This window comes from Nasonia vitripennis, assembly GCF_009193385.2.
Source record: "Nasonia vitripennis strain AsymCx chromosome 2 unlocalized genomic scaffold, Nvit_psr_1.1 chr2_random0010, whole genome shotgun sequence".
In the NCBI taxonomy this organism is placed as follows: domain Eukaryota; kingdom Metazoa; phylum Arthropoda; class Insecta; order Hymenoptera; family Pteromalidae; genus Nasonia; species Nasonia vitripennis.
In genome coordinates, this window is record NW_022279617.1 from 3,459,220 (window position 1) to 3,485,796 (window position 26,577).

Below are 26,577 nucleotides of genomic sequence, written 5' to 3' on the forward strand. Positions count from 1 at the left end.
AAAAAAATGTAGTTTAAAAAAGTTGTCTACAATTTGATCAAAAAATTTGTTTAAATATTTATAAAATGACACAAATTATGCTTAACTTGTTGACAACATTTATAAATTAAAATTTTTTTTAATTCCCACATTGACTCCATAAACATATGTGTTTAGAGTAGATCAATAAAGAAAAAAGTGCCCTTCGAAGCCCAAAACTTAAGTAAGTCTGCGGTAGCTAAAATAATGAAAATTGTGATTTTTGGCCTTCAAAGACCTATTGTACCAGACATATGGTATTTATAAACATTGTTTGATAATTTTTAGAGTATTCCTGAGTTAATATAATTGTTTAATTGATTATTTAAATAATTTAAGGTACTTTTACACAAAAAATCAATATCTTATTTTTTTTTAATTTAAGGTGGTAAGGTCCCCTTAATAGGTAATCCATCAGCACTGTAAGTTATGTGTTTAATTTTTTAATTCGAATTAATAGTATATACTGTATGCAACTAGGAAAATATTAACGCACAATTTCAAATTAATCTTTTTCACTTTTGATGCATGTTTATTGTTTGTATTGAAAATATTTACAAAAATGTAAAGTTATATACAAATTCATCGACTAGCAGACGTTTATCCTCTCTAAATCTGTTCGAGTGATTTTTTCATTCTAAAAAAGAGTAGCTCATAGAATGACTCGCCTTCGAGTGAAAACTATGAAGTCCCTATCTATAGGTTACTCGTTGTAGAGTGATTTCTATTGTCTTTGTTCGATCACTCTTTAAAGAGTAAGTCACTTGATAAGGAGCTCTCTCTTCGTCAACACGTGCTTCGTTAGAAAATGTGCAAAAGTGTTTGTTGCAGTATTTTTAACAATATAGGATGTCGACAATGATATCAAAGTTGCCTGAGGTAAGATGAAAATATATATTTACGATTCGTATGTACATACATATATGTGTATACGTATGCAATGTGCACGTATACGTGCATACATATAAAGAAGTTAGGTTAGGACATTAACAATAATAACAAATACTTTGTGCTTTTAGGAAACTTTAGATGCGTATGATGCTCTAGACTCCAACATTTTTTATCATCTCGAATGTAATTGTAATACCTAACCTCAACCATAACCTGCAAATCTAAAATCACCCTACCCATGATAAAAAGTGAAAATATCACTCTTTTCAAAAGTTAGGAAGTACTCGAAGCCGAGTGACTCAATTTTGGCGGAAAGCTTAGAGTGATTTATCACTGGTTTAGAGTGATTTTTCACTCTAAAAGATTTAGAGAGTCGGTAAAGTAGATTATAACTACTGTAATCTTCACTGGCGTAGAATACTTCTCTCCGAAAGTCACGTGACCGGAGGAGACAATATATCGGGAGAAGAAACTCTGACCAAAAGAAATATACAGAGCAAATTTTCAACTAGCAATATTAAGTTAATAATGTAATATTTTTGGATGAATCTTTTTAAAAATTAAAGATTAGGTAAATATATTTTAAATATATACCAACCGATTGCGCATACCCGCAATACTAATGATTTAAATGCAATCGAGATTTTTGTTGGAGGTTAGAAAACCCAATTTTAAAATATACAGGGTTACCCTGTCTCGAACTTTCGTAATTTGTTGTTTCAAAACAATTATTCTATTTTTAAATTAATAATTTTTATTTATTAAAATAAAATTCATTATTCTTCAGTCTAATTTATTCTACACCCCGCGTTGGTGACAAAGGTGATTAAATTTTACAATCCCCTTCGTAGACAGCCGCATAATATCTTGATGCGCTCTTCGGTTTTCTGTCGAGCCGCACTTTATACCTGCTCCACCTCCATGGGGGTCATTCGTGTTTCGCCAGTAAAAGTGCATAACTGTCCCCTACACTGAGAGAGGATGGTACGAATTTCTCATCCCCTCCACCTATGTATTTTCCATTTCCTATGCCGCCAGTCACTAGACACGAGAGATCTATCCTCAGTTCAAAAATCGACCCCCTCCGGAAAGGTTCACCGCTCTGAGAGTAATAGTCCGGCTAAAGGCAGATTCGTAAGTACTTGTAGTGACTCTGTTTCGCGTAGTGGAACGCAAGTTCGTCTTGAAAATATAAATCAGCACAAAGTGCGTCCTGTATTCCAACTCGTACAAATACAACATGCTCAACTTGGCGGTTGAGATGAACGACTGGGCTGGAGTGGATGCTTTGCTTTCGAAGTATCCGTCGCATGTAAACCTGGCCCTGGAGGACGGAAGGACGCCGCTGCACACCGCGATCGTCAAAAACAACATTGAGATGATGAAGATCCTGCTGCAGCACAAGGCGAGCGTCAATCGGGACCCAAGGTTTTAAATTATTCAAGGCGAACAAATCTTTCGAATCAAAAAGTTAACATTCGCAAACTAAAATTAAAATAATTTCTTTCGCTTTTCAGTCGGAGAACAGAAACGCCCTCACCGTTGTGGTTAGCGATGCTCCAGCGCCACCACCGAGCGGCCGAATTTCTGATTCGCCGAGGCGCCAACGTGAACGAGCGCTGTGATACTAGCCTGATGAGCCCCGAGGCGTGGGAGCATTACGACTACGACGCGCAAACGACTTTCCTACACGTGGCGGTGCACCGGCTTGACGCGTCCCTGGCCCGGCTGCTCATGGACCACGGCGCCGATCTCTCGGCGAGGAACGCCAAGGACCGGACGGCCCTGTTCGACGCCCTCGCCGCCGACTGCCCGGTCGACCTGGTGCTTGAGATGATGAACCGCGGCGCCCGACACGAGCTTGTGCACGCCGACAACATGCAGTGCACCTACCTGCACTCGGTCATCAGCGCGGGTCATGAGGAGCTGACGGAGCTGTTGCTAGCGCAGCCAGAGGTCGACGCAACCCTGCTGCACTACACCGGGAAGACGATGCTGCACTTCGCTGCGGATGCCCGCTGGGAGAGCGTCAAGACCGCCAGGTGGCTACTAGAGAGGGGTGTCCCGCTCGACGCTAGGGACAGGATCTTCCAGAACTCGCCACTGCACATCGCGCTGCGGACAGGCAAGTCGGCAATGGTAAGTTCCTCGTCGATTCCGACTCTTTCTTTCGATCGTCAACTTTTTATTGTCAATTGTGCGTGCTAAATTTTCACTCTTTATCTTTTTCAGGCAAAGTTGCTGATCGAGCGGGGAGCCGACGTGAACGCGAGAAACGGCGACGGACTTCGTCCGCTGCACCTGGCAGTGACGGGGCGCTGTTGCCTGAACGTGCTGGAGCTGCTCCTCGCCAAGGGCGCCGAGCTGCATCAGCCGACCCCGTCGGGCCAAACGGCTCTGCACCTCGCGTGCAACGAGGGCAGAGAGGGACAGCTCAAAACTCTGCTCTTGCGCGGCGCGGACCCCCTCGCGAAGGACGACGTCGGCCGCACGCCCTTCCAAATGATAAACCGGGAGGTGACCGGCGCTGCCTGGCAGATGATCAGGCGTCTAGGCGTCCTAAGGATGGTCGAAGGCAGACAGATCGACGAGCAGGACAAGCAGCTGATCAGCAGGACGCCCTACATGCAGGAGCACTACATAGCCTGCAGGCGGGAGCTGCAGAGGATGAGGAAGATCAAGGTCTACAACGACGTGACGCTGTTCTTCGTCTTCGCGGCGAGCGATGAGAGACTGGGCATGCTTATGAGGAACGAGGAGTTTCTGGCCTCCTTCAAGTCGCGCTACGTCGAGTACCAGTACGCCGTCTACAACGACTACATCTCGGCGAAGTTCAAGAGAACTGAGAAGAAGCTGCGCCGGATTTGCGCGGTCGAGAATCACCTGCAGAAGATTTTCTCTGCCCATCTGACTTACCCCGCCATAGAGAATCTGGCAAAGTTCGTTTCTGTCAAGGATTTGCCTGGTTGCAAATTGTAGACTTAATTTTTGAATTTGTTCAAATTTGTATATAACTTTTCATTTTCGTAAATCTTTTTAATAGAAACAATAAACATGCATAAAAAATTTAAAAAAGATTGATTTGAAACCTTGCTTTAATATTCTCTTAGTTGCATGTATATACTATCAATTCAAATTAGAAAATTAAACACAACTTACAGTGCTCATGGATTACCTATTAAATGAAATTAATGAGAAAATAACGATTTTCAGAATCTATTTCCCTATTACAATTATAGTGAATTTTTTTTTTAAATTTCCTAAATTTTTTGTCAACGTTGATCCCTAATGGAAAAAAATGTTATAAATTGTAATAAATTGTAGTTAAACGTAAAAAAATGTAAGAAAATGTAAGAAACTGTATCTTTTTGTTGGATTTGGGACCTTTTTTCTCATACATTTTTGTACACTTTCTTACATTTTCAGATTCGTTAACTTGTTTTTTACATTTTATTACATTTTATTACATATGTTACTTTACCGCCTAATATAGTCAATATATTTTTTTAATTATAATTTTTTTAATAAAATTTTACAATGCATAAGAAATTGTAAGAAATAGTAAAAGGATGTAAGTAGAAGTAAGAAAATAAAAAAAGTCGCCATTAATGGATTTGTAATAAATTGTAATAAAACGTAACAAAATGTAATAAAATGTAGCAAACTGTAATAAAACGTAAAAAAGGTCCGAAATCCAACAAAAACGCACAAAATGGTAGGACTTTTCTTATATTTTATTACACTTTATTACATTTGTTATTTCCACTAGGGATACTATTTACCCTGGGCACCAGGTACCTCGGAAAGTGTTGCTATCACGATATTCGTGTTCAGTGACCCCAAAAACCACTGAATAACAAAACTGGACTCATTTCCATCAATATTTACGAAGTTCTTATTTATCGTAGAATGTACACTTTTATAATTTAAGGTTAGGGACTCTTTTTAAAATTATCTTCCCGGCCAGATTCTAGCCGAATCTGCCAAAATCTGCGCAGAAAATGTTTTCAGAACTACCCAAAAGATAGTTTTGCGGCCAGATTATCCAGCCAATTTTCTTCGACCAGGGGTCTCGTTTTATTAAATCGAGCTTTCCAAAATATCGCCAGCAGCGCTGGATTTATCGCATTATCAAATCGTTTGAACAGTGCATGTGATTTTTGAATGTATATCCACCGTATATATTGTCATGCAGCAGAGACGCGCATATCAATTTTCTGTATATATGTCCTGAATTGGGAACGTGTGCGATTTTCTGCGTTAGCGCAGCGAGAGCAGAAAATAATTTGCATATTGAACTTTTCGCGATTTGCGAGCGTGCCCCAGTGCGTACCGGTGTATGCGAATTCCCGAGAAAAATGTTTATGGAAGATAAATAAACAATTTTTGGTCGCTTCGTCAATGCGCGTGTGTGTTTGAAGTCGCTGATTTAATTATTTTTTGTTCAAATGTTATCGTAATCAATTATTGCGACGCATTGCTCGTTACGAAGCTGCTCGAATTTTCTGAGTAAAACAGTTGATATTATAACGACGTTGTTATACTCCGTACGGAATCATTAAAGGGCGAAAAAATACATTCCTCATTGAAACTAATAAACGTCCAATTAAAATAGAAACAATCGCAATTACATTACCTACAAACAGCCGAACTATCTCGTACCGCGATATTATATAAATATCATATAGTTACAGTCGCAGGGCCGCTTCCTTATGACACGATAGGGTCAAAATAGCCGAAAATAAATAGCCGTAAATTTATCTGCACGAAATCTCGAGTATAGATCTTCCAAAAGCGCGCGCGCGAACACAATCGCATTAAATAAGAATCAGTAGGGTAAGAATGTGCCTTCAAAGCTCGAAAGCTCACGATCTTCCCCGTTGTTTCGAATTCAGCAGCGATTTTCTTCGTCTTCTATCAGCTGCGAAATGGAATGCTTCCTCGAGTCGAGTCCCTCGAAAATGGCTCCCAGGCTAGTTGAGATATAGTGCGTGCGAGTGATGTAGAGCGCGCGCGAATATACGAAACCGACATATTTGTTGAAGTGGCAATTATCGCAGAAGGCCGCCGCTGCTCAAGAGGGACATGGAAAGAGAAAAAAGCAAAGGGGAAGAGGGCGGCGAAAAAATCGCGTGATCCGACGGAACAAAGTCTGTCAGAACGTAATTAGGAGAGGTTGAATGTATTATCATTCGCTGGCCGTGCACAGCGCACTAATTTTCTGATCAATGTGTATGGCGTCGTAGAATTGTAGATTTACGCCAAGAAAAAAATTCATCTGCTCTCGAAAAACGTGCGTTGCAATAAATATGGGCTTAATGTGTCATAGCAATTCGAAAATACTTGTGCGCATCAACGTTATGCAAGTTTGTTTGCCATAATTATCTCGATTCGAGTGTTCCACGCAATTATAATTAACAATAATAATATAATTCAGAATTACTCGACGTAAAGTGATCTGTTATTTATTGACTGGTGCGCATAATATATTATAAATTCATCGAAGAGAAGTCGTCGAACAATAAAATAATCGAACAAATGAACTTTGATTTAGTCAGAAAATCTATTTCCCCTGTAAATAATTAAACAATTTATTGCACAATTAAAGTAAGCACATGCTGCAGAATCGTGCTTTATGTAGCGCAACGCTTTCCTTGCGCAAGTACATAGGAAACGTTCGCGTTCATATCTCCTATCGATCTCCATTTCTTCGTTTAACTTTATATTGCCTACTTTGGCCGTGAGCGTCGATATTTATCTCAACACCTGTTGAGCAACAGTCGTCCTCGATTGCACAATGAAAAGCTCTATATTACAAAGGCAAGAATGCCCTTTGACGTAATCTCGAATTGTAACTTGCCCGCAGCGAGTTCGAGAAAAAGTATATAAAACTGTCATTTAATACACGTGACAGTACGCATAACCGCCAAAATGTTGATGCGGCAGCGCGCACCAGTTCAAGTTTCATTTTTTAATGGAACTTTTAATAATTATAAAACCGCAGTCTGGCGTGACCTACCATTATTGTTCCAAATGTAGCGTAATCCGCAATAATTTTCTCGCACTATCGTCCGCGAGCTTCATGCGTTATTAAACTGAACTCCCTGTAAATATACTACACCGATAAGTCTACATCTTGCACAACAGTATAGTAGCCATATTTAAACAACTATTGCAGTTACAGTTACTTTGCCTTAGTCGATAAGACAATACGCGTCGTTGCACAAATAAATCACTCCGCATATGGTTTAGACGTATTTTTGAAATGTTGCGTCCGAAAATTTTATAAATATTTATTCTGCAACAATGGCATCCTCTAATCCGTTCTATAAATCCGGAGGCCATCGAGCGCTGAATTTCCGGATTATACACACACGAATATACCCACTCCGAAATCGAATGCACTTGCTCGCATCCGACGGGAGCCTGATGTCCCGTTAAAATCGATTCTATCAGGGCGTTGTCGGCTGACAGAACTAGAAAAAGAGCTGCAGCTCTGCGCAGAGTTGCTTTTGAAAAACCGGACGCTGCTTCCAGAATTTTCCATCTTGACGCGTATGCATATATTATATAGCTGCGAAGGCAATTTGTAGGGCAGTGTCGCGAAAAAGGCAAACAGAAACGCGAGAGTTTATTTCGTCCTTGTCGCTCCCTATTGAGTAGAGGAAGTTTAGTTTCCTGGCTTTTAGCAGCGGTCCATTGAGCGACGCTGCCAAGTGCGTTTCCCGCGCCGGAAGTCATAATCTCGTCTGGCCGGACTAAAATCTTCTCGCGACCGGTTGTGTACTGATGTGTTTGGCTCTGGTTTAATATCAACTTGCCTACGGCAGCGATGTTTGAACGACGTTTTCGCGCACTCGCGAATCGGAGGCCGCAACTGTTTTTATTTACGCTAAATGATTCAATTTTTATATAACGCATATATTTGTTATTGAATTCGTGGAATGTTATTGAGCACCAAATTATTTTGAGATTATCGGAATTTGAGAGCCACTTTGGGCAGCTGGTCGATTTGTACATAAATCAATTTGTTTCATCGATAATTTCTTTATTCGAAGCGAAAAAACCCTCCCAAAGTTCTAGCCGTCCCGAAAAATAAAACAGCGATAAAGTGCGTGGGAGCCCGTCCAGTAAAAATAATAGCCGAAAAAGCAATCTTAATACATATTTTTTTTCCTAAAAGCGATACGTTCCACGCAAACAATTTGATATTTCCCCGGCCATTCGAGCAATTTCCCACAGGAGCGGTCTGGACGACCGAGCGATATTCTCCGAGCGATCTTGTAATCACTCTGTATCTTCTTTTTTCCAGAGTCTGAAAGTGCAGATAATGATGGGTCGTTTTCCCCTTGTCAGGCGTCTCAGCTTACAGCCCACCTCAATGAGGAACGGCCAGGAGGATGGACCCCACAGACCTCACAGGTGCGTTTTATCGGGCTTATTCTTTTTAACCAACAAGTGTCAAGAGGTATTTTTTAAGAATGTAGATTTGCATCTTATACTATAGTTTGCGAAGTCAATCGATTATTCCGTATAGCTATCCATTTAATACTCAATTGAAGCTAATTTATGCAAATTTTATTAGTTTTACGTAAAGTTCTTTATTTAAAGCTGCATCGGATTATCGCGTAAGCAGGGATTACATAAGTGAATACACAAGCTATTGCATTACATTTAGTTCGTGCGGATTACGAGTAGAAATTAAATTTATAAAAACATCGTCGGAAATTTGTCGGTCTAGCTTGAAACCCTCCGGATGCAGGTACTACGAAATTCTATTCACAGAAAATAAGTCATACACATCAAACTGTTTACTCGAGAAAATGATTCTGCGGGTTGTCGAGCGAAATGGAAACTCTTTCTGCGGTGAGTAAAGGTATAGATAACTGTTTTTTTTTTTTTTTTTAGAATTACAGCGTTAATCCGTTTTACAGCATAATGTTTTGCAATAAAAAGTTTCCGTTTATTATCAATACATCTTCATAATAAATTTAGCGCTTTTTCAATAGCCCTACACCTTCGGTCTTCAGTATTCATTGTCTGTTTTAGATCATTCAATATATTATAGCCTCCTGAAAAGAATCCCTCCGCAATCCCCGGCGAAATCTGAAAAGTCCTTAAATTTCCGGATCTCAGATACTCTTGCAGCCTCGGGAAAATCCCAGCCGAGCTCGACATCATCCTCAATCCGTCTCTCTCTCTCTCTCTCTCTCTCTCTCTCTCTCTCTCTCTCTCTCTCCGAGTTCGTGCGAAGAGCGCACTGTAATCCTGCGAAACGAGCCTTGATTACCGGCCTCGTCGGCTCCCTTTTCCATTCACGCGCCCATTCGAGAGCGACTTATACGCTCGCGAGACTCCTCGCCCCTACGGCAAGATGCAGCTAGCGCGAGCGTAGGAAGCGAAAATCTTCGTAACTATATAACCTTTTATTTCATATCCGAGGCTTTAATTTCGCCATGGCACTAAGTTGCAAGCTCGACACGCTTCGTAAGCAGATAGCCGTAATCACGCACACGAGCCCCGCCGCGACCAATGCTCAACGGATTGATCGACACGCAGTCGTGTTATATAAGTATAGCTCTTTAGGTCTGTAAGAAATGGAAGCGCGAGGATGAGACTTTTAATCCGGTAAATGCAGATACGACGTGTGAGAGTGAATTAAAAGGGATTTTTGTGCGAGCGGACGTTGAATGCATCAGCTGATTATGTTTTTTGCTTGGAAAAAATGACGCAATTATACAACTGCGAATATGGAATTTCGTTATATGCTTTTTATTTTCGCTAATAAACGTTGCTGCGACAAGCGCGCGCATCTTCCCCTCTCCATCGATATCCATTAGCCGGGATTGCAACGTTAATTAGTAACGCGCCTTTAAAACCTTAATGAAGTAAATACACACACACATATATATCAATAACTAGAATTGCAAGTTTGTTTAAATTAATCCGTGTCGGTAATTCATTCAGTACGCGCGAAATGAATTTCGGCTACATCATAACAGGCGTTAAAAATTGCTGTACCGTGTTCTCGTTGTATGAATATAAATCAAAAGGCGTATAACTCGCTGGAGTGTGACGTATAGTCTTGCTTTAAAAGCGATAAAATATTTTGACTAATATGCAAACTCAAAATCAAAATTATCATTTATAGCACAGTGTGACTAAAATCCTCTGTTAAGTCTCGCCTATCTGTGACTAAACTGCGCTGTTTTATTTTTGCGAATTTTAGCAGTCTATGCTATGAAATTTTATACGATACTCTTGACTTAAATGGTTCAGTTTTACACGGCACTTAGCGCCCTCGTTACGCTTGGGTGCTAACTGCGCCGTGTAGAAAAGAACCATTTAAGTCACACGTACCGTAATGTACTATCAATAACTTCGCATACATCAGCTTCATATAAAGGCGCTAACGTGTAATTAACTTGTTCCTATTATAGCAATTTCGTTATGACGCTTTTCGTGTCACATTATATTTGCCCTAAAACGTAGGAATGAAAAAGTTTTGAAAGTGCAGTTCTTCAGCATGCAAATGTATGTACATAAATTAATGAACACTGCCTGCACAGGCGAAGCAGTAACACCCCCAGATAATTCGACTGCTAGTCGAAGTAATAACTTATTTCCTACCTAGTTGCGTATTATACACAATATTTCAATATCATTTGGGTTAACAGTTTTATGGCTGTTCATTTCAAGAGAAGCTTTGTTACAGTTAAAATAAAAATTTTTTGCTAAGCGCCGTGTATAACTGAACCATTTAAGTCACGAGTATCGTAATGTACTATTGAGGCGTTTGAAGGCACGTATGAATATCACTGTTTAATAATGTCGGTATAGATGTGCGAGAGTGAGTAAAAGTGTATACCGTAATATTTCTGAAACTTCTTCGTCAATACTATCAATGAAATTTGAGCAAAATTCTAATTTTTCATTAACTTCCATGAGTAGCTATAGCGTGAAAGGAAGGTGAAAAGAAGTTTTTATAACACGCGCATAAAAAAGACCATTTTCGGCGCCTATAAACTGGGCCACCCTCGCCGAGTCGCCACTCGACCCGATCGTCGTTGATCGTTCTAAAAACGCGAATATTCCCACTCCATACTCACGCGCATACACCTGCGTCGAAGCTGCCCCGCACTAATCCGTACCGCCATAGAACAATAACTCGACCCCAAGCCCAAACACCGCGGGCCACTTAGCCAGACGCGACCGTGCAGGCCTTGTCCGCACGCTCGGATCCGCACTGAAGCCAGATGTTTGCGCTCGAAAATCGAATCCGAGCTGATACACTTTCTCCGAGGAAAGTTATAAAATCGACTCGGCGTTTCGTAGAGTCTCGCATTCATCTTCACAAAGCGAGACCCTTTTCCAATACCACACAATCGGTCAAAACGCACGCAACATTGTTATAAAATTATAACGCGTTCTCTGTTCCCGCATTCGCCCAAGCCAAAGCCTGTGACGTAGGAAAAACTCTCGTTTTGTTTGACAAGCAGACAACCTACGTCAAGAACATTAATTACAATTTTAAAATTACGTACGCACGCGAGCGTTGCGTACCAATCTTCGCACTCATTCACACACGCTGCTTTGTACAAAAATTCATACAGGTTGGCTGCTATCAAGCGTACCTATTTCGCAGATACGACGCATCTGCTGCCTTCTAAGCACAAGAGCGACTTTGCCTCTCTTGCCTTATGTGCTACATGGCCAGTGTAGCCTCTCCTGCTAAAAAGTCGCTCCCTTCCATATGTATGGTTGGAGCTATACAGATGGAAAGGAAAAAGAAGGTTGGCATCAATGAATGGCGAGCGTGAAAATAGTTCGTTTGCACGAAGTTGCTTGTCATCTAAGTAAGTGACGGGTCACAAGCCATGAATTCATTTCACGAACGACTTGACAAACTCAACTGCCACGAGCGAAGCAGACGATCGGTCTGATGCGACAGCTGGGGATTATCTCAGTGCTCATAACTGAGCATTGTTTTCTTTAGTTGTCTTTAAGATAATAATTTAGTGCAATATTTATGTGATAAAAAATTAATTTATTTTTTCTATAAATATAATAAATATTACATGAGAACATTTAGATTTAAATTATTTTTCCATTGCATCGTGCTGAGAAGTTTTCTTGTCAATCAATCTTCTGTAAGTCATTTTAAGTCTAGATATCATTAAATTTGTATTGTACGTCTCTAAAATATATATATATATATATATATGTGTATTTCTATATATATATATATATATATATATATATATATATATATATATATATATATATATATATATATATATATATATATATATGTGTATTTCTATATATATATATATATATATTTTTTTTTTTCGATCTACTCGAGTAGATCGAAAAATCCGAGTAGCTCGATAAGTTTGGGTACTCAATTTTTTCGAGTACTCGACTCGAACTCGAAAAAAAAACTCGACTCGAGTTTTTCGGGTACTCGCACACCCCTATTTTATATAGATCGGCACTCAATAATATGCTCGAAAATTGTTAATTGGTGCTTTAAATATAGAAAAATTAGTATTGTAATGTAAGTTACGTAATAATAGTGTATTGTAATGTAAGTTACGTAATAATAGTGTATTGTAATGTAAGTTACGTATGTAACGTTAATGGAAACTCAAACCTAAAACATTCAATTCTAGTTTAACGTTAATTACGTTTATTCTCTTTTTATCCTAACCTTTGTAAGTGAACAAATTGTATTGACACTGTTGTGAAATTATATATATATTGGACCCCATTTTTATTTTCTGATGAAGTGTGTGATTTGTAAAATTAGAGAATATTTTCCAATACTGTCGTAGAACAAACATTAACATTTATAAATTTGTAAAATTTAGGAGCATAAGGACATGACACCGTACAAACTCTACACAAAAATAACCCTACACCCTACAACCTATTGTTGCAACAATGTTAGTTTTACGGTGTAGTTAAATAATCAAAAATGTGTGTAGAGTTTTTTCGTGTAGCAAATATGTGTGTAGAGTTATTTTGTGTAGGGTGTAGGGTTATTTTTGTGTATAGAGTTTGCACGGTGTTAAGGACATTCGGTTCGGAACAAAAGAGAATATCCGTATTATCTCTGAATATTTAATTTAAAAGATAGATTATATAACAAAATATATTTTTTTTCTGTTTTATTATTTATTTTTGTTTTTAATCAACGCTTGCATTAAAACAATGGCTACCAAAAATATGTTCCAAAATTATAAATATACTTTTATTATTTACTTTTTGCAAGTTTAATTTCATTGAAACTTCATATTATCAAAATGGTTAATAAATAATTAATAAAAATGAAACTGCTTTGAGTACTTCTTAAATTATGAATTCATTTATACAGATTTAAATGCATAATAACAAACAACGTATGCTAAACAGTTTAATTAATTTATTTAAAATTGTCAGCAATACTATTTAAACCTGTGAACAAATTTTTCTTACTTATAATGCGTAGATTTACATAAAATTTCACTGAAAGCAATGTTATTTTACGCAAACATTTTTTCAGCAAAATTCACTACTATCTATTAAGTAAATTTGATGACAAATTTATTGCAAAGGTTGCTCTGCATCAATTGTTTTTAACGTCAAAAATTGCAATAAATTTGCCTTAAAATTGCTATCACAAAATGTATGTAAAGATTTGTTTTCAAATTCACAGCAAATGAAGACACAATTTCATGAAAAAAGTAAATCATAAGCAAGTGATTACCATGAAATTGCTAGCAAATTGCACTCATTTGGTTATTGGGCAATATTTATCGTTTATATTTATTCCAGATCAGGGAAATTAGTAAGTGCAGCGGCCCATTTATACCAGAAAAATAATTCCCAGCCAGAAAAATAAAGAAAGCAGAAGAAGTAGAAGAGGATTTAGATGAAGTGAAAATCATTGGCAACAAAAAGATTATTTTTCATCAATGAATAATATTTATTATAGCATTTTAACCAATTTTGAAATGATACATATTAGATGACCAACAACAACACCAATAACAACAACAACAACCCATTGCAGTTGCTTCGAACAGTAATGGAACCAAGAGAAAAAGCTTTCAACGTAGTGAGTACAATACACTAATTTTAATTGTACACAATTTAGTTCTCAAGGTACGAATACAACTATTGTATTGGAAGCGATAGAAGAACACAATATCGTAATGACACAGCTGATCGAGTCTACGAACAGCCTATCAGTTGCTATAAAAGAAGTCAATAATGATGATAGCTTCTTCCATGCCCATCTGATAAAATCAGTAAACTTCTAGACAAGGCGATCTAATAATATGTATACTTTTTTTACTTCAAGTTTTTATACGCATGTTCATAAAATTTTGTCTAAGAATAATGTATTTTTAGATCATTATTATTCTAATAATAATATAATAAAGTTAATTAAAGCAAACAATGTTCAATGATCATGTTATCACTGAGATAATCCCTGGCTGTCATCGGACCGATCGTCTGTTTCGCTCGTAGAAGTTGAGTCTGTCGAGTCGTTCGTGAAATGAATTCATGGCTTGTGACTCGTCACTTACTTAGATGACGAGCAAGTTCGTGCAAACGAACTGTCTTCACGCTCGCCGTTCATTGCTGCCAACCTTCATTTCCCTTCATCACCACTTTGGCAATTCTGTAGATCTACTCGGATTTTCATAGTTTTCTTATACGGATAAAATAAAGATATTCAATTTTGACAAAATTATATTCTATAATAATAGATTATAAAATTTCCTGCATTACACTGAGAGAACGATATTATTGCCGTAAACATGTACACACGTTATAGGAGCAATGATTGCTAATATATTCGTGTACATCTTACAAATATTCTATACGAAACAAAAACAGTTTGTATGTATACTATAGATTTCTATAGTATACATACAAAATATTGCAGGGAATATCTGTATGTTAATAGTTAACATATGAATTTCATGGCTATCGTGCGTAGTGTTGCGTGCACATAGCGCTTCTCTCGTACCTCTCTCGTACCGCCTAACCTCAAAATCCGTCATCCTCTTTCATACAAAAAATATTCTTGAGGGTTTATTTATCATGAATAATCAATAAATCATTAATAATAGAACGAAAGCAACTGAATATACCTAAGGAAGCATGCAAAGTGCCTTTGGAATGATATAATGTCAAAATTCAAAATTGTGTCTTTATCGGCTTTTGGGTCTAATAAATACAAGATCTGATAATCTGTAAAATGAATGATTACGATATGATGTTTAACACACTACTGAATTTTTCCAATAACTTTTGATCTAATAGTGATAAACTAGTTGACATATACCATTTTGGAAATGCCAGAGGCCGCTGAATCAAAATTTTGAATTTTGGCATTATATCACTGTAAAGTTACTCAGCATTAATAAAATTCATACAAGTGTGTTTTCGAATAATTTTTATCTGATTACTTCACTACGTCTATGAAAAATCGTAAAGGGCAGCAATATGTTAACTATTAACATACAGCTATTTGACATAGGTACGTTAACTATTAACATACGTATTATTTGCTCAAATCGAACATGCCTATGTTAACAGTTAACATATATATTTGCTGCAATGTTACTTTTCTCTCAGTGTATCCACCAAGAATTTTTAAATTAGCTATTTTGATTTTATTATATTTTCAAAATCAAGCGGTGGAAACAGACGTTGAGTGACTCACTTGACCTCTACGAGGCTAAAAATAATTTCTTTTACATCATCTGCCTTAGTTTTGTAAGAGCAATATAAGTCTCTTACTGTAAAGTATATGATAAAAAGTTTTTAAAACCTTGTCCTTCCAAGGAAAAAATGAGCGGCCAATTTAAAGACAAGCATAAACTTCCTCCGAACTATAAATCTATCGTTTATAATTCTGGAAGTAATATATTCCTTAAATTTAAATGTCAAATACGCAAATGCATTCTGTTTGCTTTCATTTCCATGCAGCGCTAAGAGGCAATACATCGAGTATCTATTATATGAAAAAAGGGAATCTCACGAAAGCTCTCAATTCCTGGCGTGAATGCATCGACATTTCCTATTCTATACACAACGCTGATTTTCGTTCTCCTACAGTCCCTTTAATTAATTGAATTAAATCAAGCAATCCGCACGGGATGCAGATTCTTCCGCGCAGGCAGGCAGCTGATGCTGCGACGACGGCGACGGCGGCGGCGACGACGACCTAGATCGTGAACGTTTTACAAGAGGAAATGCGGCGGTGGCAGTAGCGGCCGAGTTGCATCTTATAAGGCACGCGGAGAATGAAAACGTCGATGCCGTACGAGCTACTGATGAGGAGACGTGAAATAAGACGAATCCATTAGGCTAGGGTTTTTGTTTGTAGCTGTTTCTTATTCACTGTGCCAGCGAGAATTCGAACGCAAATTGTTCTTTAATCGGGTGGAATTTATTAACGCCAACGAAACGGAGAGATTTCAGCGAGAGCGGCGCGCTAATTGATTAATGCGAGTATTCGACAAGGACGCTTTGGAAACTTAAGGGGACATCAACACCTTTAAATAAACAATTAAAATTTGTCATCAAAATTTTTTTAACAATTATGGGTATGAACTAACTTTGTTCTACTATTAATAGATTTACTTACATTTTACTTATAGTAGGGAGTCTCTTCTCTTCGAACCCATAGTTCATTGACCATAAGATTCCAAGTGAACGGATAGACCAAATGAGCTTAAAGTCAAGGATATTCTTCAAAAGTAGATTTATTGTAATAGATGAAGGGATTTAATTTGAAATATGTTGATAATTTTTTATAAGAATTTGACTGAATTTTTAATTAATTTTTTATAAATTTTTGCATATTTTTAATGTAACTTTTATTTTAATTTAAATCCCTTTATTCTTACCATAACTGATATACACGTGCAAATAGTTGATTCTACACTCGTATAGAATCAACTTTTGCGTACTTGTATCGAAATATACTATTAAAATTTTTACAGCAAGTAGGTATTATCGTTTTCTATCATCGTGATTTTTTTTCAAAACGTTTGACTATTTAGTTTTAAAGCTATAATATTTTAATTAAAAACCACCTTTTTTATTATAAAAATTGAACGGAACGGTCAATCGGGAAAATCTTGCGGGAAAAGTAGTTGATTTTATGCTCTTTTAGATACACTATTGTTGAACATATTTTTTCGAAAATCAAAAAATGGCAATTAAATGGTCAGAATAAAAAAAATGTTCCCGAATTCAGAATCAGAAAACATATATGCATGCCAAATTTTGTTACGATCGATCGCGTGGTTCCAGAATTATGACGGTATACGTACATACACATCTATATATATATATATATATATACACACACACACACACACAAACAGCCATATCCACACGGACGTTTTCTAAAAACGCATGATTCGTACTTCAAACACCTCCAAATGCGTTTCTATGAAGTTTTAGAGAAACTGAAAATTTTACTATTACAAAGCTTCCTCTTAGGAGGAAGCAAAACTGTCTCGTCCATGAAATAAGCTCGGTCGTTTTATATACTCGAGAATCCTATTAATAAGAATAATTTTGAAAGTAATAAGAATAATTTTGAAAGTAACTCTTTTTTCTCGATGCTTTCAGGGGCAGCAGACACGGGGAGTCGGCAAACGGGGGCAAGCCGATAAAAGTGATCGTCCTGGGCCTGGCCAGAGTCGGTAAAACAGCCCTGATCTACCAATTCCTCTACAGCAAAATACCGGACAAGTACAAAGCGACGGTCGACGACTCGCACTACGCGACCTTTAACGCGGCCAAGGAGAAGAAGATCGTCTTCGAGATCCTCGACACCTCGGGCTCGCTTGAGTTCCCCGCGATGCTCGACCTGTCGATCAAGCAGTACGACGTCTTCGTGCTCGTCTACGACGCCAGCGACCCTGGCACCTTCAAGAAGGTCAAGGAGCTGCGCGACCAGATTATGCGCACGAAAAACAAGGCACCCATCGTCGTCGTTGCCAACAAAATCGACCTGTGCGACGACAAGGAACTGGTCAGTACTCTATATTACGGACTCGATTAATCGCGAGCACGCATAATACTGTAGTAATACACCGCTGTACAGAGTTTACCGCACGGGCCTATAATTAAGCGTGGCAACTGGATGAGCAGAGCGCTAATTGAATTACAAAATAACTAATTCGATCGAAATTCCCCAGCCACGCTAGGAACCGTCGGAATGTACCAGCCGATTAATCATCGACGGCTGCTACCTCCGAGTACCTAGGTATCTCGCAATAATGAATCGAATTATACGTTTCAGGCATCTCGTTATAGTCGAGGGCTTCCGCAAACTAAGAGCGTTGTCGAGTTCGCTGATCGCATCTTACCGCGACCTATTAAGTAGAGCTATTCGCGCGCGCGCGCGCGAGTGCATCACTACTCGCCTAATTGTAATTTTCTGCTCCATATAATCGTACTTGCACAACGTATGTATATACCGGTCCGCTTTTTCCGTCGTCGTTTCGTACCTATGTACCGCATACACGTATAGCGATGCGGGACACGAGCGAATTCCGCGGCTGAGTTCGAAAGCGCTCGTTCGGCGAATTGAGCAAACGAGCTTTGTCTCTCGACCGCCGCGAGTTTTGCGTGTTTGCTTTGATCAAGCTGCGTGCCTGCGCGTATGTACAGCTCTTCTGATGCACAGAAGGAAGCTTCTCTCTGCGTATAGCAGTACGTGTCTAACGCACTTTCGCACGCGTCATCTTCCCGTTGCCTATAATTTGATGTTTATATTGTACGTTAAAATGATCCATTAGCTTGATTGATTGAAAAGCTTTCATTGTTGCATAAAAAAGGCATAAAAAGCACATCGGTTTACCCAGCGTGTGTGGCGTTTACGTATATTTGTATCTTGCCCGAATGGAATTTTGAAACGGATCAGAATTGAGCGGCCGACGTTAATTATCGTACCTCGCAACGGCGTTTTTGTTCGCGCTAATTTTTTAAAAGCTTCTTTAGAATTACTCTTCCGCAGATAGGCCGCGCGCGTCGAGCTCAATTCTCCATAAAATTATACGCGCTTCCGATGTCGTTTACGGAGAATCGAGCTAAATGTCCAGAGTCTAAATCTCTCCTTTCCACGCGTGTTCGCAGGAAGAGGTCAAGGCGAATCGTGAGCTGGTCCAGCAGGAATGGGAGCACGGATTTGTCGACGCATCCGCCAAGGAGAACACGAACACGTGGAACGTGTTCCAGGAACTGCTGAAGCAGGCGAACATCGAGTACGACTTGCGGCCTGCCCTGAACAAGCGCAGGCAGTCGCTGCCGCCGCCCCAGCACAATTCGCGCGCCAGCATCGCCCAGGTCCAGCTGTCGCCGGCCCAGCTCCAGCACCTCGAGCAGATCCGCGAGAACTCGGACCGCAGCACCGAGAAGGGACGCAACTCGTGCAGCGTCTCGTAAAGTCCCCCATCCAGCTACCTACCCACACAGTCCTTACATGCGATCTCATTCTCTCTCTCTCTCTCTCTCTCTCTCTCTCTCTCTCTCTCTCTCTCTCTCTCTCGCTCTCCATCTGTCTCTGTGAGACGCCCCTACTTGTCGTGTGTCTAGCCGTCATCATCTCTGAGCCCCGCGCGAGAATGCAGGTGTGCGCAAGAATGAAATCACGCCGGGAAAGATGCGAGATTCGAGGCGCTCTGAAACTGGATATAGCAACATTTACGTGCGAAGAAAACCGGAGAATCGGGTTTAGGAAGGACGATTTTTGCTTCTTATAATATAATTTGGTCATTGCTATATTTTGTTGATAACAATGCAACGCAAAAACGAATTATTCTTTCCTTGATAAAAGAGAAAACGGTGGGAAACTCGTAATCTCATGTGAATTGGCGGCGTGGTTCTCTTCGTTTCGCTCTTCTTGTATCGAGTGCGGGCTGTCCCGCATAGAGAAGTCGAACGAGACAAGCCAACTTTTATTTTGTTAGATGTATCAAAGATAATGATGAAGCAGAACTGAAGAAATTCTCTACTTCATTCGATAATCCGTGTTCATCTGTGTGTTTCTCTACTCATATATCGACATCAAGCTTGACGAGGGGCGATCGAACTAACTAACCCATACAGCGAGTGAGATTTGTGTACAACGCGTATAAAATGTTCAAATGAATATAACGCGTATCATCCCCGACATTAATTACTTACTTTGTACGAAAATGACGGCGTTATATTGCGAATAATGTCGCTGTGAGAGATGTTATTATTCAAAAATAATAATATGTTCACAGCGATCACTCGAGTGAATTTATAAATGTGTAGCGCGTATGTATTAAGCCTGATTTGCTAACCACTCTCATACTTTCAACGATAAATCATATCGATGTTGTTGTAGAAGCAAACTTCCTAAGGACAGTGTGGAATGTCATTAAATTATATTATTTTTCATAAATATACTGATATATAAACTAAAAAAAAACAAAAATAAATACAAAATACTTAATCAAAATATATAGTGCATGCACGAAGTGCTATTGCGAAAGTAATCTAATGACAAATCACTTATGTTATAGAGTACGATCATGATATCAAATATGAGAAAGCGTTTCAAAATAGAGCCATTTATTTACTTTTTTATTTCAAGCGTTCTTTTTATACCGCAATAAATATTATTGTTCTGAGTGCGTTATGAAATAAATTCATATCGGCGTAGAGAAAAACCACCCTACAGTACCCAGACTATTTTGGTCAAAGCTTTTTATTGATAGACTGTAAAATTTAATTTTTAATTTCGATAATATTGTTTCTTAAATCGTTATTCTGGGGAAGTTTTTCGATATTAGCATATTGCTTTCTTTAAACTAGGATTTATGTAATCATCGAAAATTTCTTTTGAAAACGTAATCTACAAAATCGCAATTTAAGCCCAAACGATGCTTTAGAGCCTAACTTATAATTATATCTAATGAACGTTATATGTATTAATAATAAATGAGAGCCAAGCAAAGCTAGAAACAAATTTGAAAATATAACTATTCGTAAATTACAAAGGCGGAAGTAATAGGGCGCGATAACTTTAATCTAATCAGTGGCTTCGGTCACCGAAAGTTTCGACATGTATTGTTGTTACGTTCCTGATTATTATATTATAATAGTCAGGACATAACACCGTAAAACTGTTCAGCGTGTACTTACATGTATTCGATAAAGAGCAATTGAAATTTTATTTCATATTTTTCAATATGAATTGTACTTTCAAATGTTTTAATTAAATATATATGATTACTGATTGTGTATCTGTCCAAAATGCCTAAAAAGCGAATTAAATCATCACTTGATGGTTTGCATTGCAATTTTCAGCAAACAGCATAGGTTTTTATAAATGAACTAACGTACTAAGTTTATGTATAATAATAAATGTATTCGTTACTAATACTTGTATTTGTTAAGTTGATTTTTTACAAAAATACATTTTCATTTTTGGAAGAATGAAAAAGACTGAAATAATACACCAGATGAAGAGCGATACTTGAATATTTCATGATCTATATAATGAACCGTTTTTCTAGCTGTAGAATGAGATGGCGTGAAAATACACAACGGTCTTCATTTACATGTGGATTTTCAGTTATTCGCAAATTTTTCATAAAGTTATGCAGTCGATTCAGTAGGTGTGTGGTGAATAATACAATTTTGTGATTTCTCGTAACAATTGTACTGAAAGTGTTATTCAAAATATAATACATGCAAGTTTGTCGAAAAGCAAGAAAACATAAGAATCGATATGTATATTATAGACTTTAGAAACCTTGCATTGTCTGGCATAAATAAATATTCACTTGTTATACTTGCCGAACGGATTAAAAACTTCATTATATGTAGCGAAATCACGAATTACAAGCATGATTATATAATACATAGAATCAATATAATCAAATAATTATGATTGTATTCTTGTAAATGAAAATATTTGTTATATAACATTAGGAAATATTTAGTTTTGTCAAAATATCAAAAAGAAAAAGAAATAACCAAATTAAAAATGATTAGGTGTGTGTTAATATTATAGATAATCGATCCGATTAAAGGTAGATAGTTTTAAATACAAATGTACTTATACATGTACACCTGAACATGATTTACATTGTAAAAGAGTGTAATTGTATAAGCTTAGAGGCTGTTTCAACTTTTAAAGAAAAAAGCTAATTTATTTCATGTACTCGTAAGAAAATTAGTATAGAGCGATAAAAGTTATCTGTTTGGTCCTATAAAATTACCCACTCTATGCATAACTATTCATACTTATTCGAAATTAATATTCATAAAAAGCTATTTCCGTATAGGTGATCAACGTATGCCTGTACATACATACATAAGAAACTTTCTGATAAACAGTCACATTGATCGTAAGAAGCTGGACTTCTCGAAACGACCTTTAAAAGAGCTATATATTTTTAAAGGAAACAATCAAGCCAATGTGCGCGCCTCGAACCATTTCCCCAAAAATTTTCACCACGCTTCCCAAAATTGAATTCTAATGTGCAATCTACAAAACGGGTAAACGAAGAAAATCTCTCAAAGCGGTTCCAGAACAGTAAAGCTTAATAACTTGAACGCTTGACCGACAATAGCAACCTCTTTTTCTTGTAATTTCTTAATTCCGTTTCGTTGCTTTCACGCTTCAACGGTTTACTTTACTTTTTTTGCTCGTCAGAACAAAATATTATGTAAATGAAACCTTTCGTGTTATTAAAGCGCTTTACTATTCTCGAGCTATAACTTTAATCTAGTGCAGTTCTGAAATATAGATAATTCTAAACGCCGCTACATAAACGTAAATTCTATCTAATACAGTCTATGCATGAATATATATTTATTATGAATGCAATTTCTACAATGAAAAAAATTATATTCAGGCTCAGGCACTACAGCTATAGTCAAAATTAAATGCAAGCGAGTTAATACACCAAATATCATAAAGAAGAATGGCACAAAAGTGAGAAAAGTATTCTTTCTTATGCGTATTATATACCACTTATGCGAAATTTATGCAAAAAATTACTTTTTATGTAAAAATTCAATTTTCGTCTATCGCTGGAAACCAAAAAATACAGATAGGTATTGATTTTCGACTTTATGCTGAACATTAATAAAAGCTGTCCAACACAAATAATATTATGCAATCTATCATATTTTCATAGATGATACTCTGAGAAAAATCGTAGCCTCATATAAGAAGAACAACTTTTTTGTTTGCTGAATATACAAGTTGAGCTAAATTTTCAATTTTACGATCTTTAGTGTGAGCACCTTCTCTATCGCGCCCGTAAATTTAACCGAAATGTACCAGACGACAGTATAATAAGGCCTTCATATGTGATAGAAACACCTTCTGTAGTAATATAGCAATTTTGCCCGTAAATTCTTGTCATCTTTTATGAAAACTCGTGGTCTGTACGGCGCTGTAAACGTATGCACGTGTACATAGAAAGCAAATTAGTCAAATTATTCCGTGGTTATGGCTCAAATAAATTTAATCGACTTAATTAAACAAAAGTTTAAAGTGTTCTCTCATTAATAAGCACTTGATTGAATGCTTTAATTATGATTCTTACTATATAACTATATTACGCTACACAGAGAGTATTATAGTTTCACCTTTATATTATACGACTCAAGAGTTTTCATTAAAGTATAAAGTTGTGTTTTATCTCAAGCTTACAACTTTGCATTGAAAATATTACGAATACATTTTTCTAACATACTTACTTAAAAACAATACATGAAATATTACGAATACATTTTTTCAACATACTTACTTAAAAACAATACATGAATTACATGACTTGAGATCAATCTAGAAGCGTGAGTTATATATTATGACCCATTTGAATATATTACATTATTCAATTCATTTGATAATGTATTATGAGAATATTGCAAAATCTTTTAAAATTTAATTGTTTGTAAAGAATTTAACAATAATTTGCCATTTTTCATATAAAATGATAACATATTGCGAATTTATAAAGATTTATAATTTTAAGGTATAATATTCATTAGATTTATATAAAATCATCAATATTATATTAGCAACGGAGTTTATTCTTGATTGGTTGATAAACAAAAAAATAGGAATTTAATTCATTTTTGTAGTCAAAGGAAGAAATAAATTCTTTTATAAATAAAAATATATTGTTTTTTCTTAACCCTAACAATCACATACTGTAATTATATTGCTTCCTCCTAGGAAGCTTTGTAATAGTAAAATTTTGAGTTTCGTCAAAACTTCTAGAAAATACTTTTTGGTGTGTTAGACGTTCAAATCAAGTGATTTTTGAAAATGTCCGTATGGATTTGTGTATGTATACCGTAATATTTTTGAAACTACTTCGTCAATATCAATAAAATTTGACATGCATATCTATTTTAGGATTCTGCATTCAGGAAAAACAGTTATTTATTTTCTCAACTATTACTTCCTCCTAAGAGGAAGCTTTGTAATAGTAAAATTTTCAGTTTCACTGAAACTTCGTAGAAACGCATTTGGACGCATTGTAGGTGCTTGGAGTACGAATCATGCGTTATTATAAAATGTCCGTGCGAATGGCTGTGCATGTGTGTGCGCCTAAGGAACCCAAAAAGTTGGTCTGGTAGATGTGCCTTTAAATTTCAATTTTGCTCACTCAGACCCCCAAAAGTGTCCGGTTTTTTCTGGATTTGCACATATCTCTAAACCAATATAGTCAAATGCTTCAAAATTTTATTTGGTGATTTACCGTAAAAAAAGCTGCTGCTAAAATTTTAAACGATTTCGTCGAGCGATTCTCAAGTAAAGAGCTAAAATGATAAAACGGATTTTTCTCAAAATTTTTGCTTCCTCTAAACAATTATTTATTAGACCTATAAATTTAGTTGGAAGAAGCTACGCGCCAATGAATTAGCAGCAGTTTTCTAATAGTGACTTAAGTATGGCATTAGAAAATATGGAAATACAGTTACCAGTAGCAAAATCTCTACCACGGTCCAACGTATTTGTGCTCATTTCTTGATAGTCATGTGTCTGTGCTCGTTCGTATACGCCTGTATCTCAGCTTCTACTCAGTGAATTTTAACCCACTAAGTCTCATTTTCTTTGTTTTTACTAGTACATAGTGGGGAAATAGTCTGTTTTTACATTTTGTAGACGCATTTTTTTTCTATAGTGATTTTTTAGTTTTTTCTCATAAACTTATTGGAAAAGTTAATAAAAGTGAATTGCTTAATATGTACCTGAAAAAAAAAATAAAATTACCCATCTTTTTATGTCGAAAATTTATACTTTCATTCGTCGGTCTTTTGTTATACACCATAAAACGTAATTTATTTAAATCATTTTAACTCGAAAACTTAATGTCAAACCTTTCTAAAAAAAGCATTATTATTAGGACTATACACCACTTTAATTTAAAGTCATTTCATGAGAAAAACATCAAAAACTGAGAAAAGTCGTTTTCCTACGTGAAGCGATAACTGGAGTAAGAAGGCAATAATCAAGTTCAAATTTTAGATTTAGTTAGCATTATATAGTACCTTAATCCCTTTCTTTGAGCTGTTAACGAAACCAGTTAGATTAAAAGATATTGGTCTCAAAATTTTGTTTTTTCACCCAGTATACTATATATATATATATATATATATATATATATATATATATATATATATATATATATATATATATATTCTTGTAGAATGCATAGAATCCGAGTTAGAGCCAAAAAAGCGATTTTTGGATGTGACCGTATTCTGCGTATACATGCAGGATCGAGCCCAGAATAAATTTGGTACCTTACTATTACGAGGATAGTTCGCACACAAATTGTTAGTCCGATTGATAAAAGTCTCTTAGAGATAATCGTGTAATACCAATATTTTATTCAAAAAACACGCAAAAATTGTGCCCGCATTTTAAAAAAAAACATAGACGATCGGGATAAAAAAATTTTGATTTTAGGGTTGTGCAAGAGGAGACTCCTCCCAAAATTTCAGCCCGATCGGTCGAAAATTGTTTTTTTCGATGACAAAACTATAAGGTACTTTCGTGTCGCGGTCGTGCCTAAAAAGCAAAAATTTAATTGAAAAATACAGCATATCAGAAGAACGTGGAATAAAATAAAAACTAAAATGTATAAACCCATCCTGGTAGAAAATTTGCCCCATATTTGCGCAGAATCTGACGAATTTTATGCTGGGTGGCCAAAATATCTTGGTTTTATGAATTTTTAACAATCTTATGTTATATGAACTACTGTTATTTCGAGTACTTAGCTCACTTATTGTTATAAATCACGACTGGGTTAATTATATTTATTATATACAGTTAATAAGATGTCTTTTTATTGTTTTATTCTGTACTTTTATAATAATCGGAGTTGTAATTTGAATATTTATGCTAAAATTTGTTTGAAAATGTACATTTTCGTTCAAAGTTATAAAAAAATGTTTATAAAACTATTTTTTCCACCAAATTAGGAAATGCAGAAAAAAGCAGCAAATAATGAGAAAATATTTTTAAAAATTAGTAAATACGATTAAAAACTAATTAAATTACATAAAAATAGTTCAATGTAAGCGAGAAATAATAATAATTTATGAAATTTTTAAAAATATACAGACTGCGCTGCCTAATCT

General features: G+C 36.6%; 2 protein-coding genes across 4 annotated transcripts in view; both read left to right on the forward strand.

Annotated features, from left to right (window-relative positions):
* The window catches only part of LOC100116797 (ras-related protein Rap-2c), a 123,057-nt gene extending 98,966 nt beyond the window's left edge, over positions 1-24,091 (forward strand). For both annotated transcript variants that reach the window (XM_016986494.3, XM_016986495.3), the window contains exons 2-4: positions 8,222-8,331; positions 17,554-17,959; positions 19,066-24,091. In XM_016986494.3, coding sequence (XP_016841983.1) covers positions 8,240-8,331; positions 17,554-17,959; positions 19,066-19,374 — 807 coding nt within the window. In that variant the 5' untranslated portion in view covers positions 8,222-8,239 and the 3' untranslated portion in view covers positions 19,375-24,091. The remainder of the gene's footprint in view (positions 1-8,221; positions 8,332-17,553; positions 17,960-19,065) is intronic.
* Positions 1,687-4,240, forward strand: LOC107981233 (serine/threonine-protein phosphatase 6 regulatory ankyrin repeat subunit C-like). Of its 2 annotated transcripts, none has more exons than XM_031925336.1 (3): positions 1,687-2,043; positions 2,427-3,048; positions 3,142-4,240. In XM_031925336.1, exons 2-3 carry the CDS (start codon positions 2,464-2,466, stop codon positions 3,886-3,888), a joined length of 1,332 nt encoding a protein of 443 aa, XP_031781196.1. In that variant the 5' UTR covers positions 1,687-2,043; positions 2,427-2,463; the 3' UTR covers positions 3,889-4,240. The 2 variants fall into 2 exon arrangements, with proteins under 2 accessions (XP_031781196.1, XP_016841974.1); XM_016986485.2 differs by having other exon boundaries at positions 1,687-2,337; positions 3,142-4,239.
* Positions 24,092-26,577: the final 2,486 nt, after the last annotated feature.